The 15,156-nt window shown below is 43.0% G+C and overlaps 1 protein-coding gene across 14 annotated transcripts in view; it reads left to right on the top strand.

Annotated features, from left to right (window-relative positions):
• Window positions 1–15,156, top strand: part of KCNMA1 (potassium calcium-activated channel subfamily M alpha 1) — an 804,436-nt gene that overhangs the window by 710,746 nt on the left and 78,534 nt on the right. For all 14 annotated transcript variants that reach the window (XM_066349726.1, XM_066349728.1, XM_066349714.1 and 11 more), the window contains 3 exons: window positions 3,573–3,696; window positions 7,664–7,888; window positions 11,284–11,476. In XM_066349726.1, coding sequence (XP_066205823.1) covers window positions 3,573–3,696; window positions 7,664–7,888; window positions 11,284–11,476 — 542 coding nt within the window. The remainder of the gene's footprint in view (window positions 1–3,572; window positions 3,697–7,663; window positions 7,889–11,283; window positions 11,477–15,156) is intronic.

The raw sequence follows: 15,156 nt of genomic DNA, 5'->3' as shown, positions 1-15,156 counted from the left end.
ACTCCCAGATGCCTGGGTGTTCCAGCGCCAACCACGGCTCGCAGCCCTAGTGTCAAATTATATCTGGGGTCCCCAAACCCTCACTCCAGTTAATGAGGCTTGACCTTAGAAAGCTGTCTTTTTTTCCTCTCATGGAAAAGTAATTGATCATCAGAATTGTTCATTTATGTTTCTAAGATGAGGGATGGAGGCAAGGGTTACCAAGGAATAATTTCTTCCCAGAGAGAGAAGGAACCAAAATGGATGGATGTCCTCTCTCCGAAGACACATGTTGTCTAAAAGAAAGTTTGGGAAGCTTATTCTATCGTTTGCTTGCTTACTGACATTATACAAACACTGTCCTGGGTATCTTCGAATTCCTGAATGCTCTGGGGGCAGGACTCAGCCCTGCCTTCTTCAGCCCACAAGCAGGGCTCTTATCCTCAAGTCAACATTATTAAAATCCTCTTTCAACTAAAATATGTTCTTCTAGGGCTGGAAAGAGTTCGTTCTGTTTGTCTTCTCAAGCCTCTTCTCTATGGTGCTTTCTGTCCACCTGTTTATCCCAGAGAGGAGATATCTATAGAACTAGTTTATACATTCTTCAAGGACAAAAGACTCAAACTCTGCTCTGACCCTGTGCTGAGACCGGTTATTATCAGCAACTGCCTTTTTGTTTTATTATTTTTGACTGTGTTCAGTATCTGAAAAGTGGCCTGATGATTTACACCTCCAGGTCTCCCAATAACCCAGCAACTGAGATACTATTCCAAGGGTGATACTGACCCAATATGCAAAGTTCCTATACCAATCTAGCACATTCATTGTGGATAAACTTGCAGGGTTGCCTCACATGGTATTTACTGTTTGGCATAGCCTGATAGCAGAGTCTCAGGAATAAACAAATACAGTCAGAGTTTTCCCATCTTTTTTTTTTTTTTTTTTTTACAGAGACAGAGAGAGAGTCAGAGAGAGGGATAGATAGGGACAGACAGACAGGAACGGAGAGAGATGAGAAGCATCAATCATCAGTTTTTCGTTGCGACACCTTAGTTGTTCATTGATTGCTTTCTCATATGTGTCTTGACCGTGGGCCTTCAGCAGATCAAGTGACCCCTTGCTCGAGCCAGTGACCTTGGGTCCAAGCTGGTGAGCTTTGCTCAAACCAGATGAGCCCACGCTCAAGCTGGCGACCTCGGGGTCTCGAACCTGGGTCCTCCACATTCCAGTCCAACGTTCTATGCACTGTGCCACCGCCAGGTCAGGCCAGAGTTTTCCCATCTTAAATGGGGATGGGAGCCCTGTCCATTTGGCTCAGTGGTAGAGCTTCAGCCTGGTGTATGGATGTCCTGGGTTTGATTCCTGGTCAGGGCACACAGAAGAAGTGACCATCTGCTTCTTCATGCCTCCCCATCTCCCTGCTCTTTCTATCTCTCTCTCTCTTCCCCTCCCACAGCTATGGAGCAAGTTGGCCCCAGGCACTGAGGATGGCTCCATGGCCTGGCCTCAGACGCTAAAATAGCTTAGTTGCTGAACAACAGAATAATGGCCCCTAATCGGCAGAGCATCGCCCGGTAAGGGCTTGCCGGGTGGATCCCAGTCTGGGCGTATGAAGTAGTCTCCCTCTCTGCCTCCCTTCTTCTCTCTTAAAGAAAAAAAAAGTGGGGATGGGAGGCTTATTGGGAAGGTCATGGCAGATAGATATCCTGAAAGCTTAATCCTAGGTCTGTGGACCATTTCGGAGGGATTGCTGCCCCACTCTCTGCGTTCCGAACATGTAAGTGAGAAGTATCAGAAAAATTTCAGAGAGAGAAATACTAAAAACTAAATAAAGGTCACCCTTTGGTGCTCAGAATAGATCATTTAAAAACTAAAACCAGGCCCCATTGGGTAGCTAAATTTATTAGAGCATCATCCGATATGCTAAGGTTGCAAGTGTGATCCCCCCTCAGGGCACGTAAAAGAATCAACCAGTGAGTGCATAAATAGGTGGAATAACAAATTGATAGTTCTCTCTCTCTTTCTCTCTCTCTCTCAAAATCAATTTAAAAAAAAGTAAAATTAGCCCTGGCCGGTTGGCTCAGTGGTAGAGCATCGGCCTGGCGTGCAGGAGTCCCGGGTTCGATTCCCGGCCAGGGCACACAGGAAAGGTGCCTATCTGCTTCTCCACCCCTCCCCCTCTCCTTCCTCTCTGTCTCTCTCTTCCCCTCCTGCAGCCAAGGCTCCATTGGAGTAAAGTTAGCTGGGGCGCTGGGGGTGGCTCTGTGGCCTCTGCCTCAGGCACTAAAATGGCTCTGATTGCAACAGAGTAACGCCCTGGATAGGCAGAGCATCCCCCCATGGTGGGCGTGCCGGGTGGATCCCGGTCGGGGGCATGCGGGAGTCTGTCTGACTGCCTCCCCGTTTCTGGCTTCGGAAAAATACAAAAAAAAAAAAAAAAAAGTAAAATTACTTTACAATAAATATTTGAAATTTAAATCTACTTATATTTTTTATCTTGACTTATTCAGGGAAAATAGCTCCACTGCACTGATAGCTAGCTATACCTGGAACATTGTTCTAATTATATGTGGTGATTGTTGTAGAAACCCAAATGCCCTACCTTGAAACTGAGGTATGGAATCACTATTAGAGATAGAATCTGGACATGGATGTGTCCCAAGATGCAGGAGTTTATTTCTTATGGTGTAATCTTGTTAACCTGCCTGATTCTATTGGGTGTTGGTGAGGCTCTGCCAATCCATCCACTGGAGGGAAGGACTCTGTCTAAGCATCTTCCTTTTTCACTAGAAAACAAGGCAAGAGAGGGTGAGTGCAGCCCTGAGAATTCAGGACAAGTTTATTAAGATGCGTCTGACTTGAGACTCTCATGTAAGGAACGCTGCAGTCAGGAGGTGAAGGGGGGGGGCGGTTAGTGCAAATGCAGTTGTCAAGGCAAGGAGAGAGGGTCTATCTTAGTATTGAAATCATGTATTCCAGATGTGGGCATTTGGTAGTCAATCTGCTCTGAAGTGACATGCTGCTGAATCTTTAAAGGGCTTCAGCCAGGGAGAGCAAAATCTGATTGGGCAAATTGCTAAAATATTTAAAGTGCAGCCTGTTAAAGCTTTTACTGCGAAGGGAATCACGTCAGAAGTTGTAGTCAGAAAGAGTGAGTAATTGGCTTTCCATCCTCATGCCAGTCAGTCAGCATGAGACTCTATTCCTATTTCTTCCTCTTCATTGCCAATGCTAATAACAACCGTGTGTGCGTGCGCTGGAGAGATTGGATAGCCGGCAGAAAGAGAGGAGGCAGAAGGTTGAGCGTTTTGTAAAAAGGGACACCAAATCCACAAAATAATGTGAAGGCCATTTTAGAAAAAGGGGACAAGGAGGGAATGGCAGAGTGATTACTTGACAAGGGTCGCCTGCACTTCCAGGTGCTGATGGTTGGGGCGGTTATCTTTCAGAGGATGGGTCTGTGAGCACAAGAACGCCTCCAGTGACAGCCACTTCCTCTGCATCTTTTATCTCCCCCGAGATGTAACGGGGGCATTTTTCATTTATAATTGATCACGTTTTCCACTTTGGTTTTCCTGTCCTTTTCTCCCCAGACATGACCCCTTGTTAATTCCTGGCAATGATCAGATTGACAACATGGACTCCAACGTGAAGAAGTACGACTCCACTGGGATGTTTCACTGGTGCGCTCCCAAGGAGATAGAGAAAGTCATCCTGGTGAGTGACAGACCACGGATTCGATGCTGTCCACCTCTGTCCCAAACCACGTTTGCTAGGAATGTCATTTTCCTAACTGGGTAGTGGGATCATACAGTCCCTGGTTTTAATTTCTTTTGATAATTAAAATTCAGGACACATATTGAAGCAGCTAGAACTCTCATCAGAGCAAGAAGCAGGAATAGAATCTTCCATATCTGAATGTTTGTTGGCTCATTACAGTAGGATCACAGCTGTGGGAAAGGCATGTTGGGAGGCCTTACTACCACAACATCTGCGGACGGGCTCTGGGGCCAGAGCCTGCTGTGCTGTTTGGTGGCCGCACAGCCTTGGTCAGGTCACTGATCTCCTTGCACCTCAGTTCTCTTATCTGTAAGAAAATGAGATAAGAGTGACTCTGACTTGCAGTGTTGTAGTGAAAATTAAAATTCAACATATGAACTAATAAAGTTACTTGCTATCATTATTATTACTATTAAATGTCATGAAGAAATCTGGACACTGCCTGTATTATTATGTGTTTATAACAGTATAATGTATTTGTCAACATAATAACTTTGCGTATTTGTAATCCTTGTTAGCACAAAATGTCTACAAGCAAAGTGCTGGTAATGACAGTGACGGACCATGGGTCGCCTCAGGCAGGTGGGGCACAGAGCCCTAATCTCTGCAGCAGCCGTGGGCTTCCTTGTCTGTCCCAGGAATGTCGGCATAGATAACAATCCATTCTACTCTTTAGACTTGCCCTGTTAACAGCGTTAGGTTTTAATGCCTACATCAGCTTTCCCACAGTGTATTGTCATGCTAATCCATGGAAAATGGATTAATAATCAGAAAGGTCAGGTGGAAGGGTTCTTTCTCCCTTGTGCCTCTAATCCCCAGATTGCTGTGGCCTGCTCTGTGATGTCAGCCAGGAAAATCTTATCATCTCTAATGCCATGGTCACCCTTCCTAAGAAACAACTGTTCCAGTTTCTTTAAGTGTCCCTTGTATGCCAACAAACTAGAATTTTTCCTGTATTTTATCTGACTGTGTGTGTTTTCCCAATTTAATTGTAATCGGGTATTACAAGCCAATACAGCATTGTGCTGGAGCCTTTCTCAGAGGTGTGAAGATTGTGGACAAAAGCACAGAAAGAATTCTCAGGAGACAGCCACTGCCACGTACCCGGAGTACAAATGGTTCCAGTCACAAAGGTGCACATATACATGTACATCCCGAAGTTGCACCTCTGCATTTCAGCTCTGGGAATCTAACTCAGCCTGGGGTTACCCACCTGCGCAGGTCAAAGGCTGAGCGCCCCATCCGGGACCCACGGTGTTAATAAATAACAGGCATCTAATAAAGTCCCTACTGTTAGGAAAGAGTTTAGGGAGGTGCATTACTACTTTTTTTACCTGAATTATTTTTCATTTAACAAAACATTTACAAGTCTTTCACATGTGAGGCGCTGCTCTTGTTGCTGGGGCACAACCTCTGACAGCTGCTCCCACAGAGCTTGTATTCTAGCGGGGGCCGAGAGAAGATCTCCAGGTGGACAAATGAGTATATAATATGTTAGGTGTTGATAAAGTGCTACAAAGAAAAGAAAGCAGGGTCATGGGTTAGAAAGGGACAGGAGATGCTATTTAGACAGTGTAGTCCCAGAGGCCGTCTCTAAAGCCACATTGGAGCAGAGAATGCTCTAAGATGCTTTGTGGTTTGTGCTCCCTAACGGCATTGGTGTAAGACAGTAACAGCTTTGGGGGTTAGAAATCATAAAGTGGCTTCAATCTTGAGGAAATGATCATCTAATCAGGGAGAACACATAAAATATAACCATGAAGCAATATCTTTAAAGCTACATGTCAAGAGGCACAAAGTACTATTGAAATGTAGTGGCCAGGAACTCTTATTGGATACAAACAGATTGTGCTTTGCAGGGTTTGAGGCATTAAGGCCCCGTGTGAGTGAGGTCTTGAATCATGCATAGGAGACACGGGATGCACATGTGAGTAGTTTCTTCGGTAGATCTTACACCTGGCTGAATCCGATTCTCTATGGCTAAGGTCCAGAAATCGAGATCTTTACAGGGTTCTGCAGGTGATGTTGCGGCAGATCTAAGGATTGGTGTTTTGGTCCCCATGTCTAAGCTTCTAAGATCAGCATCTGTGGTTGGCCACTCTGCTAACTGGTTACTTGCCCATCTCCCTATTCTAGATTTCCTGCCCCTCCTCTGGACCCAGTTTGGATTCCTCAGGGTTGTTGAAGGGAACTAGCTCCCAGGTGATCTGGCCAATTCTGAATAATTAGGAGCCCCAGTCACAGCAAGTTACAGACTAGTTGACCCTTATTTAGTGATACCCAGGCTCCCACTCTTTCATGCAGCCAAGAGAACTAACTCCAGATCTACTCCATGAAGTGGTGATGTGGGCTGTGCCTCCCCAGTGGGTCCCCCTTGATCACAGTTTATAAAATATTCCTTACAACCTCTGTCTTAGGTGTTCCTGTACTATTGTAGAGGGAAGCCAATAATGGTGACAGCCTCTGTTTTATTCTAACGATTAGGGACTGAAAGCTAGCTTCTTCCTCTCCTTGGGGGTTACTGTAATAACCCTGACATTGTCGTGAATTGCAATATTGACATTTAAACAATCAATACATGGGTCAATTCTAGAGATTAAATGGAGCTGAGTCTGATATATGCAGTATACATTAATATGCCTCCCCAAAAGCATTGTAAGCCACATGGGGCTATCTGGGCAGTCGGTGGGTAGACAGGGAGGAAGGGGCCAGGAGGAGAGGCAGACAAAGGTCCACAGCTGGCCTTCCTGTGCTGTTCTCTTCACAAACACTGAGCAAAACAAGCAACAGTGTCTAACACTTGTGTTTCCTGGGAAGCTGGTGTCCTCCTCTAATGGGGGTGATTGGATTCTTTCATTTATCTTCTTTGTAGACACAGACCTAGGGTTGGGAAGAAACACAGGCTGTTTTTACTTTTGCTGATCTACCTCTAGATCCTTTTAATGATTTTTTGGAAATCTTTCTCTGGTGACTTATCCAGGTGAGCCACTCTAGGCATGCTCCTGGAGACCTCAAGGCAGCTGTGAACAGGAGTCAGCATGCTTTCTGTAAAGGGTCATATAATAAATAATTTAGATTTTATTGGCTATATGGTCTCTGTAACAACTAATCAGCTCTGCCATTATAATGTGAAAGCAACCATAGGCAATACTTAAATAAATAAGGTTGGTGTGTTGTAATACAATTTTATTGGAATTTGAATTTCATATAATTTTTACATATTGTGAAATATTCTCCTTTTGATTTTTTTCAACCATTTGAAAATGTAGAAATCAGTCTTAACTCACTAGCCTTGACCATACAAAAGTTGGTAGTGGGCCAGATGTGGCCTGTGGGCCACAGTTTGCCAATTTTAGGCTTAGGATATCGTGTTCTACCTATTGGTGCAGGAATGTACTTACCATCTCATGATCAGTCTAGAACTCAAAACTCAACGTAATTGAGCTGAGATCGATATAGAATCTGATCATTTTATCCTCATTTCAGCACGAGAAGCAGAAAATGCAGCTCATTTTATCAATAACTTAATGGAAACTAAGCCTTCCCTTTTCAAATACCATAAGTATTGCTGTCCCCTCTCGTTTCCCCCCTGGAAATCATTATGAAAGATCCTGCTCATGTGCATGTATGGGATATCTTAAAATTTTTTTTTCTATCAACAGTAGTGATATGTGTGGATATGTTTCAATATATTTATTACACCAGTATAATATATACACACATACTCAAATTATAAATATATATGGCATATGTAAAACATTATGGAAATTTAAAAAATGGCATCTAATAGCTCATAGTAAGCACTCTACAGATGTTCACTCAATTCTTTACACTCATGATTTCTTTAGTTCTTATAACCCTTGGAGGTCTTCTGTCCAGTGCTCATGTGCTCCTCCTATTGTAGACTCGCAGTGAAGCCGCCATGACCGTCCTTAGTGGCCACGTTGTGGTTTGCATCTTTGGCGATGTCAGCTCAGCCCTGATTGGCCTCCGGAACCTGGTGATGCCACTCCGTGCCAGCAACTTTCATTACCACGAGCTCAAGCACATCGTGTTTGTGGGCTCCATTGAGTACCTCAAACGGGAATGGGAGACGCTTCACAACTTCCCCAAAGTGTCCATATTGCCTGTAAGTGCAAGGTCATGTTATTGATGAGTTTCTTTTTTTTTATTCACAAAAGAAAATCCCAGATGGATATAATAGTTGTAGCTTTGATCATGCCTATGCTTCTTTATCTGGCTATGGGCCTGAGGACTCAGCCCTTCCTCTGTGCTCTGTCTAGCAATAGTCAAACCCTGGGGACCTTATTAAGAGGAATTTGCAGCCCAGTTCAGTTGCTCATCAGATATGAAGTTTAGCTGGTACCAAATGCATTAACCATATCAGTGTCTAAACACTCTCTCTTGCTAACCCAGGCTCAGTGCTGTGTGATATTGTGATGCTTAGAGCAGAATTTACTTATGGAACTATTCCTATCATTTTATTTACAATATGATTAATGCTTGGGGAAATCTTGATTGTACCACATTTTGTTTTTAACTAAAAGTATTTAACAGAACTCTTTATTTATTTTTGCTGTACAGAAGGCTAACCTCTTCTGCTGTTCAACCTCTACCTCTCCTTCATTTAAAAGCCTGGCAGTGATTTCCTGGGTTTGTGTATGTGTCTGCCCATGTGTGCCTGTGATAGTCTTGGTTACAAAACACTGCTACCCAAATCTAAAAGAAGAGTTTGCACTCTACAATTTAGTGTGAGGACACAGGCTACTTTCTAATTATGAATGAATATATTTGCCAGAAATGTTCAACAATGATATTGTACATTTCAACATTTGATATAGTTCTCAGTGTCACACATCCATGCCAATATCACTTATTCTTCACATATTTTTCCTGGAAGTTCACATCTCTAAAATTGAGTAGCATGAATTTGATGCTATAATGCTAGGGGGTTGGTTTTTCCCATTTATGAACCTGAAATTTATTATTTCTATTCTCAGCTTCTAGAACTTCAAAAGTGGAAAAAAAAATAGTTAAGTAATATAATTCAAAAAACAACACATATGAATCTACTTACAAGAAATATGATTTAGTAGCCACCATTTACCCTCCCATATGCCTGGCACAATAGGTGCTCAATAAATATTTAAAGACGTAAGAAAAATAGAGACAGGTATCTTTTGGATGCTAGGCCAAAAAGTCACTGAGTTGATAAACACATGTAATGAGAAATGGGCACTTGCAGGGAACGGTCATACACACTGAAGAGAGCAAACGGATATACATCTTGCTCATTTCAGACATTGCTTTGATCCTATTTTTCCATGATTATCTTCCTACATGTGATCTTACACATAGTCCCCTAGGAGTAGTACGTGGACTGGGATCTAAAAGCATTTGTAAGGAGCTTATTATTTTGCTGGGTTACATAAGTCTGTGTGCTTTTGTGATGTGCGGTGTGTGTGTGTGTTTCTGTGTGCCCTTGTACATGTCCTCTCACCTGTCTGTATGTATATGAATGAACTTTTATATTTGCAGGTCCTTTTCAAACACTAATTTAGCATACTCAAACACAACATATTTGTACAGAATGGGCCTTCTCTGTCTTCACATATTTCATTGTTTAAACAGTGCCTCACAGATATGGCCAACCCCGAGGAACACAAGGTGTTTCTATGGATGTCATTTCTATTTCTTGAGTTTTGAAATCATGTGTATACGACTGCACGGGAATTGTCTTATATCACTATTACTACTGGATTCCCTACAAGGTGAAAATTGAAAGAATACAGATGTAGGCAGCTGAGGCTTCTGCACTAGCACAATGATTCAGAAAGCTGGTCAAACTTATTTTGTACCAGAGATCCCGGAAGGGGGCATTGTTCTTCTCTTTCTCTCAAAAGATAATACAAAATGGAGTAGCTTCTCAGCCCATGATAGTAAATGCCTCTTCCTCCTTCATTCTACTCTGGCATTATTCTTGGGTAGAGAGTAGAATCATGACTACCATTGAGTCAAGAAAGATGGTGAATGGCCTTGACCCCCACAGACAAGTTCAACCTTCCATAAGCCCTTTTTCCAGGAGGGAGTAACAGAGAAAAGTATAAGGCAGTTGGCAGACCTGTCCCTGAGCAGTTAGTGAGGTGAGGGCCACTCAAGTCTCCATGCAGGCAAGGCAGAGCTGGATTCAGGTGGGAGGCCCAGGAGGCTGGGGCTGGATGTGAGCTCCAAGGGACATCCCTGGGGAGCTCAGCCATGGGCCAGGCTGATGAGTCCTGCTGTGACTCCTGATGGCCAGAGCCTGTGGGGTCCAGGCCCCTCAGCCCCAACACTAGCCCTTCTGTTTCACCTGTGGTAGCTTCTGGCCTGTCATTACCTCCTTAATCTGTTCTCCCCCCCACACACACTATTTTGTTGTTTTAAGATTTTTTAAGTATCTGTTTACTGGCTTATTTAGTTTTAATTATACAGTAATTTGAAAACACATTCTTGTTATGAAATATTCAAATAATGCAGAAGTATGTGAAGTCAAAGACAAACTTTCCTCTTCACCCCCAATCTTACTCTCCTCCCCAGGGGTAATTACTGTTATTAGTTGAGTGTGAATTTCTCTCTGAGCAAACATGCATTTAGAAACACATTTATAAATATATAGTTTTGTTGTGTGACTTTCTTTTTACATAAATGAAATCATACTTTTCAAATTGTGTAGAACTTTTTTTTTCTTTTTTCATATATCCCTCTATTTGAGATTCTTCCACAGCGATGCCTGCGTGGACAGCTGTTTCTGTCCCTCCACCAGCCGCGTGGACTCCCATTGTATATATGTCCCATGGTGTGTTTAAGCAATCCTAAGTTGTTGGACAATTAGGCGATTCCCTTATTTTTTTCCTTGCTGAAATACACAATAAAATTATACGACCTGAAGCTTAACTCCTTTCCATCTCCCCTTTGCAAGATGCACATTAATTCCACTCCCTCCCACGTCCTCCAAGTGGGCCCGCGTTTCAGCCCCATCTCGTCATCCCGTGCTTGCTGGGGGCGTCCCCTTAGCTGTGTTGGCAGTTCTACTTGGAGCTGCCATCTTTTGCTTGAGACAGAAGTGTCCTGCTGTTAAATAAACAGGCATTTGAAACCCACCCCCTCATTACATTCTGAAAGCCAGAGGTTGCCACAGGATAGTTACTTAAATCATGACAATTTCCAGGCAGGAAGAAGATGTAGATGCCTGGCGTTATTCCTCTCCCTCGTTTGTTAGTAATAGCTTGATTGAGTATTGAGAGCAAGCCTAAAATGCTGCCATCAGCACCGACTACCCTTTAGATTAGCACACAGCTCCTATTCCCTTGAATGTAGTTAGGCCAGCTTAATGTCAAGGCATAAAAAAGATACTTGTTAAATAATTTCCCAGAGCTCCAGAGCAATCTTTAATTTGTTTTTATTTTTTCCTCTTTCCCTCTCATCCCTCAGTCTCACTTTTGCTTCTCTTTTTTTATTTTTTATTTTCTTTCCTCTATGCCAAAGGGTACACCATTAAGTCGGGCTGATTTAAGGGCCGTCAACATCAACCTCTGTGACATGTGCGTTATCCTGTCAGCCAATCAGAATAATATTGATGATACTTCGCTGCAGGACAAGGAATGCATCTTGGCGTCACTCAACATCAAATCTATGCAGTTTGATGACAGCATCGGGGTCTTGCAGGCTAATTCCCAAGGTAAGGACAGCCTGTAATACCCCTCTCCTGTGCCTACAGGGGACAGGGGCTGGCAAGAGGGATATCCTTCACTCAGTAATTCAAAGAGGCTCGCAGCAGCCTGCCTGGCAGTGGGACCTGCGGTCACTGCAATAGCTTTCAGAGGGGCATCTGCTGCCTCTTCTTGCATCCCAGGATGCCTGCTTGAAGGCCCACACCCAAAATAGGCTGCCTTCCCAGAGAATAAACCAGCCTGCCCATTGCCACCCGCTCCACCTTTCCAAGCTGTGGCTTTCTAATCAGGGTCTTCAACTAAATGTCAGAGCACTGAAAAGATACTGGCTGAACAATCCCCAGCATATATTCTTGACCTTGAACTGTCTAAACTTTGCTATTGTTATAGCTGCATGGATGTGTTAAGCTTTCCATTATTATGCGCTGGCCAAGGGATGGTGGCCCTGGTTGGGGGGGGGAACTAAAAGTCATTTAACAAGAGGTGGTGCTAGTCAGCCCACTCATCCTCTATAGAAGACAATAACACTAAATGGCGCGCATCTGCTGTTTCTGCTCTGCCCTAGCCTCCCCTGTCATTTTCTCTGGGATCCTGGGCAGATAACACAAGAAATTATGTCATCTAGGATTCTCAGAGAGGCAAGACCACAAACACCTTATAACAAACCACCTCACTAAGCAGGGCTGTAGCAGGATAGGAGGTGAAGCATGTTACCGCAGAAAACACCTCTGTGTAGGTTCGCCCTGAACTGCAGGGTTATTGTCATATGTGTTCTACTGGATTGGGTGCTTGATGGGGACCCGAATCCCGTTACTCTGAGAACAAAGGTAGAGGGAACACAGCCCATGAGAACTGTAGCTGCTGGGACATAAACACCATGTTACTGATATGACAAAGTTTGGCTCTGTGTAGCCTAGGCCTTTGTTTTGCATTATCTTTAGTCAACTCAACCTCACTAGCACCTCCTTCTAACATCTGCTAACATTGCTGCCAAGCCAGGAGCAATAGTTCCTAGAATCCTCTTCCTCTTCCCGGAGTCTGCGATGAGAGAGGGGCTTGGGGAGACATCTGAGAACTGGAAGAAGAAAGGAGGCAGCTGCAGTCAGACCCAGAGCAGCTCTGGGGGAACCTTCTAAGAACCCCAGTTTTGTTGCAAAGGACCGAGAAAAGGATGCAGGCTTCTCTGGGGGTCTGAGATTCATGGCATCTTCAAGCTCAGGAGAACCTTCCATTTGGCATTGCAAGTGACACGGTGGCCTATTTGACTTGCTCCCGGAGCCTTTCCAATGGGTGTGTCAACCTCTTAGTCTTTGGAATAGAGTGGCTTCTATTCTAAGCATAACCCTGGATGGATCCAGCCTGAAGCCCTGTTTTTATGCCTACACTCCATCATCCTGTTCTTCTCTTGCAAATCTACATCTTGGGACCCACTTACTCAGCTGAGTCTCAGCAGAGCAACATGTAAAGGCCCTAAGGGACAGCTCTTTGTTGCCCAGCTGCTTACCGGGGAGGCAGGGAGCGAAGGTGACAAAGGATGTAAGAAGACAGTATATGCCCCCCTAGAAGGTGGAAGAGGCAAGCTAAAATTTAGCTCCTGCCTTTAAGCACTGGTTCTCCAATGTGAGCCTCCCACCCCAGCATGGGCAGTACCACCAGGGACCTTGTTAGAAATGCAGTGTCTCATGCCTACCCCAGTCCTGTTGGGTCAGACTTAACAGGATCCCCGGGTGACTCATATGCACTGTTTTCAAGCACAATAAGTCTTTTTTAAAAACTGTTATTGATTTTAATTTGTTGTGTTTACATAGTTACAACTGTTCCCCCAAATATAACTCCCTCCCTCCCCCTCAGTGTTCTCCTTGGTACCCCCTTTGCCCCTTCCCCCACTGCCTTCTTCCCTTCCCTCCATGATTTACTATTCTGCCCTCTATTTGTGTTTTGTGTATATACTTTCACTAATGTCTTTCCTTTATTTGATCCCCTCCTCTCATCCGCTTTCCCTCTGGACTCTTTGACCCCTTCTCTGCCTCTCTTCTGTTCCTCAGTTCACATTGTTCATAGGATTCCTCATATGAGTGAGGTCATATGATATTTTCCTTTCTCTGCTTGGCTTATTTCACTTAGCATAATAGACTTCAGGTGCATCCATGTTGTCACAAAGGGTAAGATTTCCTTCTTTCTCATGGCCGTGTAGTATTCCATTGTGTGTATGTACCACTTCTTTTTAATCCACTCGTCTACTGACGGACACTTGGGCTGTTTCCAGATCTTAGCTATTGTAAACAATGCTGCAATAAACATGGGGGTGCATTTTTTCTTTTGAACCAGAGATTTGTTATTCTTAGGATATATTTCTAGAAGTGGGATAGCTGGGTCAAAAGGCAGTTTGATTTTTAATTTTTTGAAGAATCTCCATACTGTTTTCCACAGTGGCTTCACCAGTCTGCATTCCCACCAGCAGTGCAGGAGAGTTCCCTTTTCTCCACACCCTCTCCAGCACTTGTTATGTGTTGTTTTGTTAATGGGCGCTATTCTGACAGGTGTGAGGTGGTATCTCTTTGTGGTTTTAATTTACATTTCTCTAATGATTAGTGATGTTGAATATTTTTTTCATATGCTCATTGACCATCTGTATGTCCTCTTTGGAGAAGTGTCTATTGAGTTCTTTTCCCAATTTTTTATTGGATTGTTTACATTCCTGGAGTTGAGTTTTACAAGTTCTTTATAGACTTTGAGTATTAACCCCTTATCAGATGTGTTGGCAAATAAGTTCTCCCATTGTGTGGGTTGTCTTTTTATTTTGTTAATGTTGTCCTGTCCTTTATTCACTTGCCCACGGAGTAAATCAGCAAATATATTGCTACGAAAGATGTCGGAGAGCTTACTGCCTATGTTTTCTTCCAAGATGATCAGTTTCACGACTTACATTCAAGTCTTTTATCCATTTTGAGTTTATTTTTGTGAATGGTGTAAGTTGGTGATCTAGTTTCATTTTTTTGCATGTATTTGTCCAATTTTCCCAGCACTATTTGTTAAAGAGACTCTCTTTACTCCATTGTATGCTCTTACCTCCTTTGTCAAATATCAATTGCCATAGAGGTGTCAGTTTATTTCTGGGTTCTCTGTTCTGTTCCATTGATCTGTATGCCTGTTCTTATGCCAGTACCAAGCTGTTTTGAGTACAATGGCCTTGTAGTATAACTTGATATCAGAAAGTGTGATACCCCTTGCTTTATTTTTATTTTTCAAGATTGCTGAGGCTATTCGTGTTCTTTCTTGGTTCCATATAAATTTTTGGAATATTTGTTCTATACCTTGGAAGTATGACATTGGTATTTTAATAGGAATTGCATTGAATTTATAGATTGCTTTGGGTATTATAGACATTTTAATGATGTTTATTCTTCCTATTCATGAACACAGTATATGCTTCACATATACTTTTTTGTATCTCCCTTGATTTCTTTTATCAGTGTTTTATAATTTTCCAAGTACAGGTTTTTAACTTCCTTGGTTAAATTTACTCCTATGTACTTTATTTTATTTTTATTTTTTGCAACAGTGAATGGGATTGTTTTCTTAATTTCTCTCTCAGACAGTTCATTGTTGTTGTATATAAATGCCACTTATTTCTGAATATTGATTTTATATCCTGCCACCTTGCTGAATTCATTTATCAGTTCCAGTA

The sequence above is a fragment of the Saccopteryx leptura genome, chromosome 9 (assembly GCF_036850995.1).
Source record: "Saccopteryx leptura isolate mSacLep1 chromosome 9, mSacLep1_pri_phased_curated, whole genome shotgun sequence".
Taxonomy (NCBI): Eukaryota; Metazoa; Chordata; class Mammalia; order Chiroptera; family Emballonuridae; genus Saccopteryx; species Saccopteryx leptura.
This window is presented reverse-complemented; position numbering and strand designations above follow the sequence as displayed.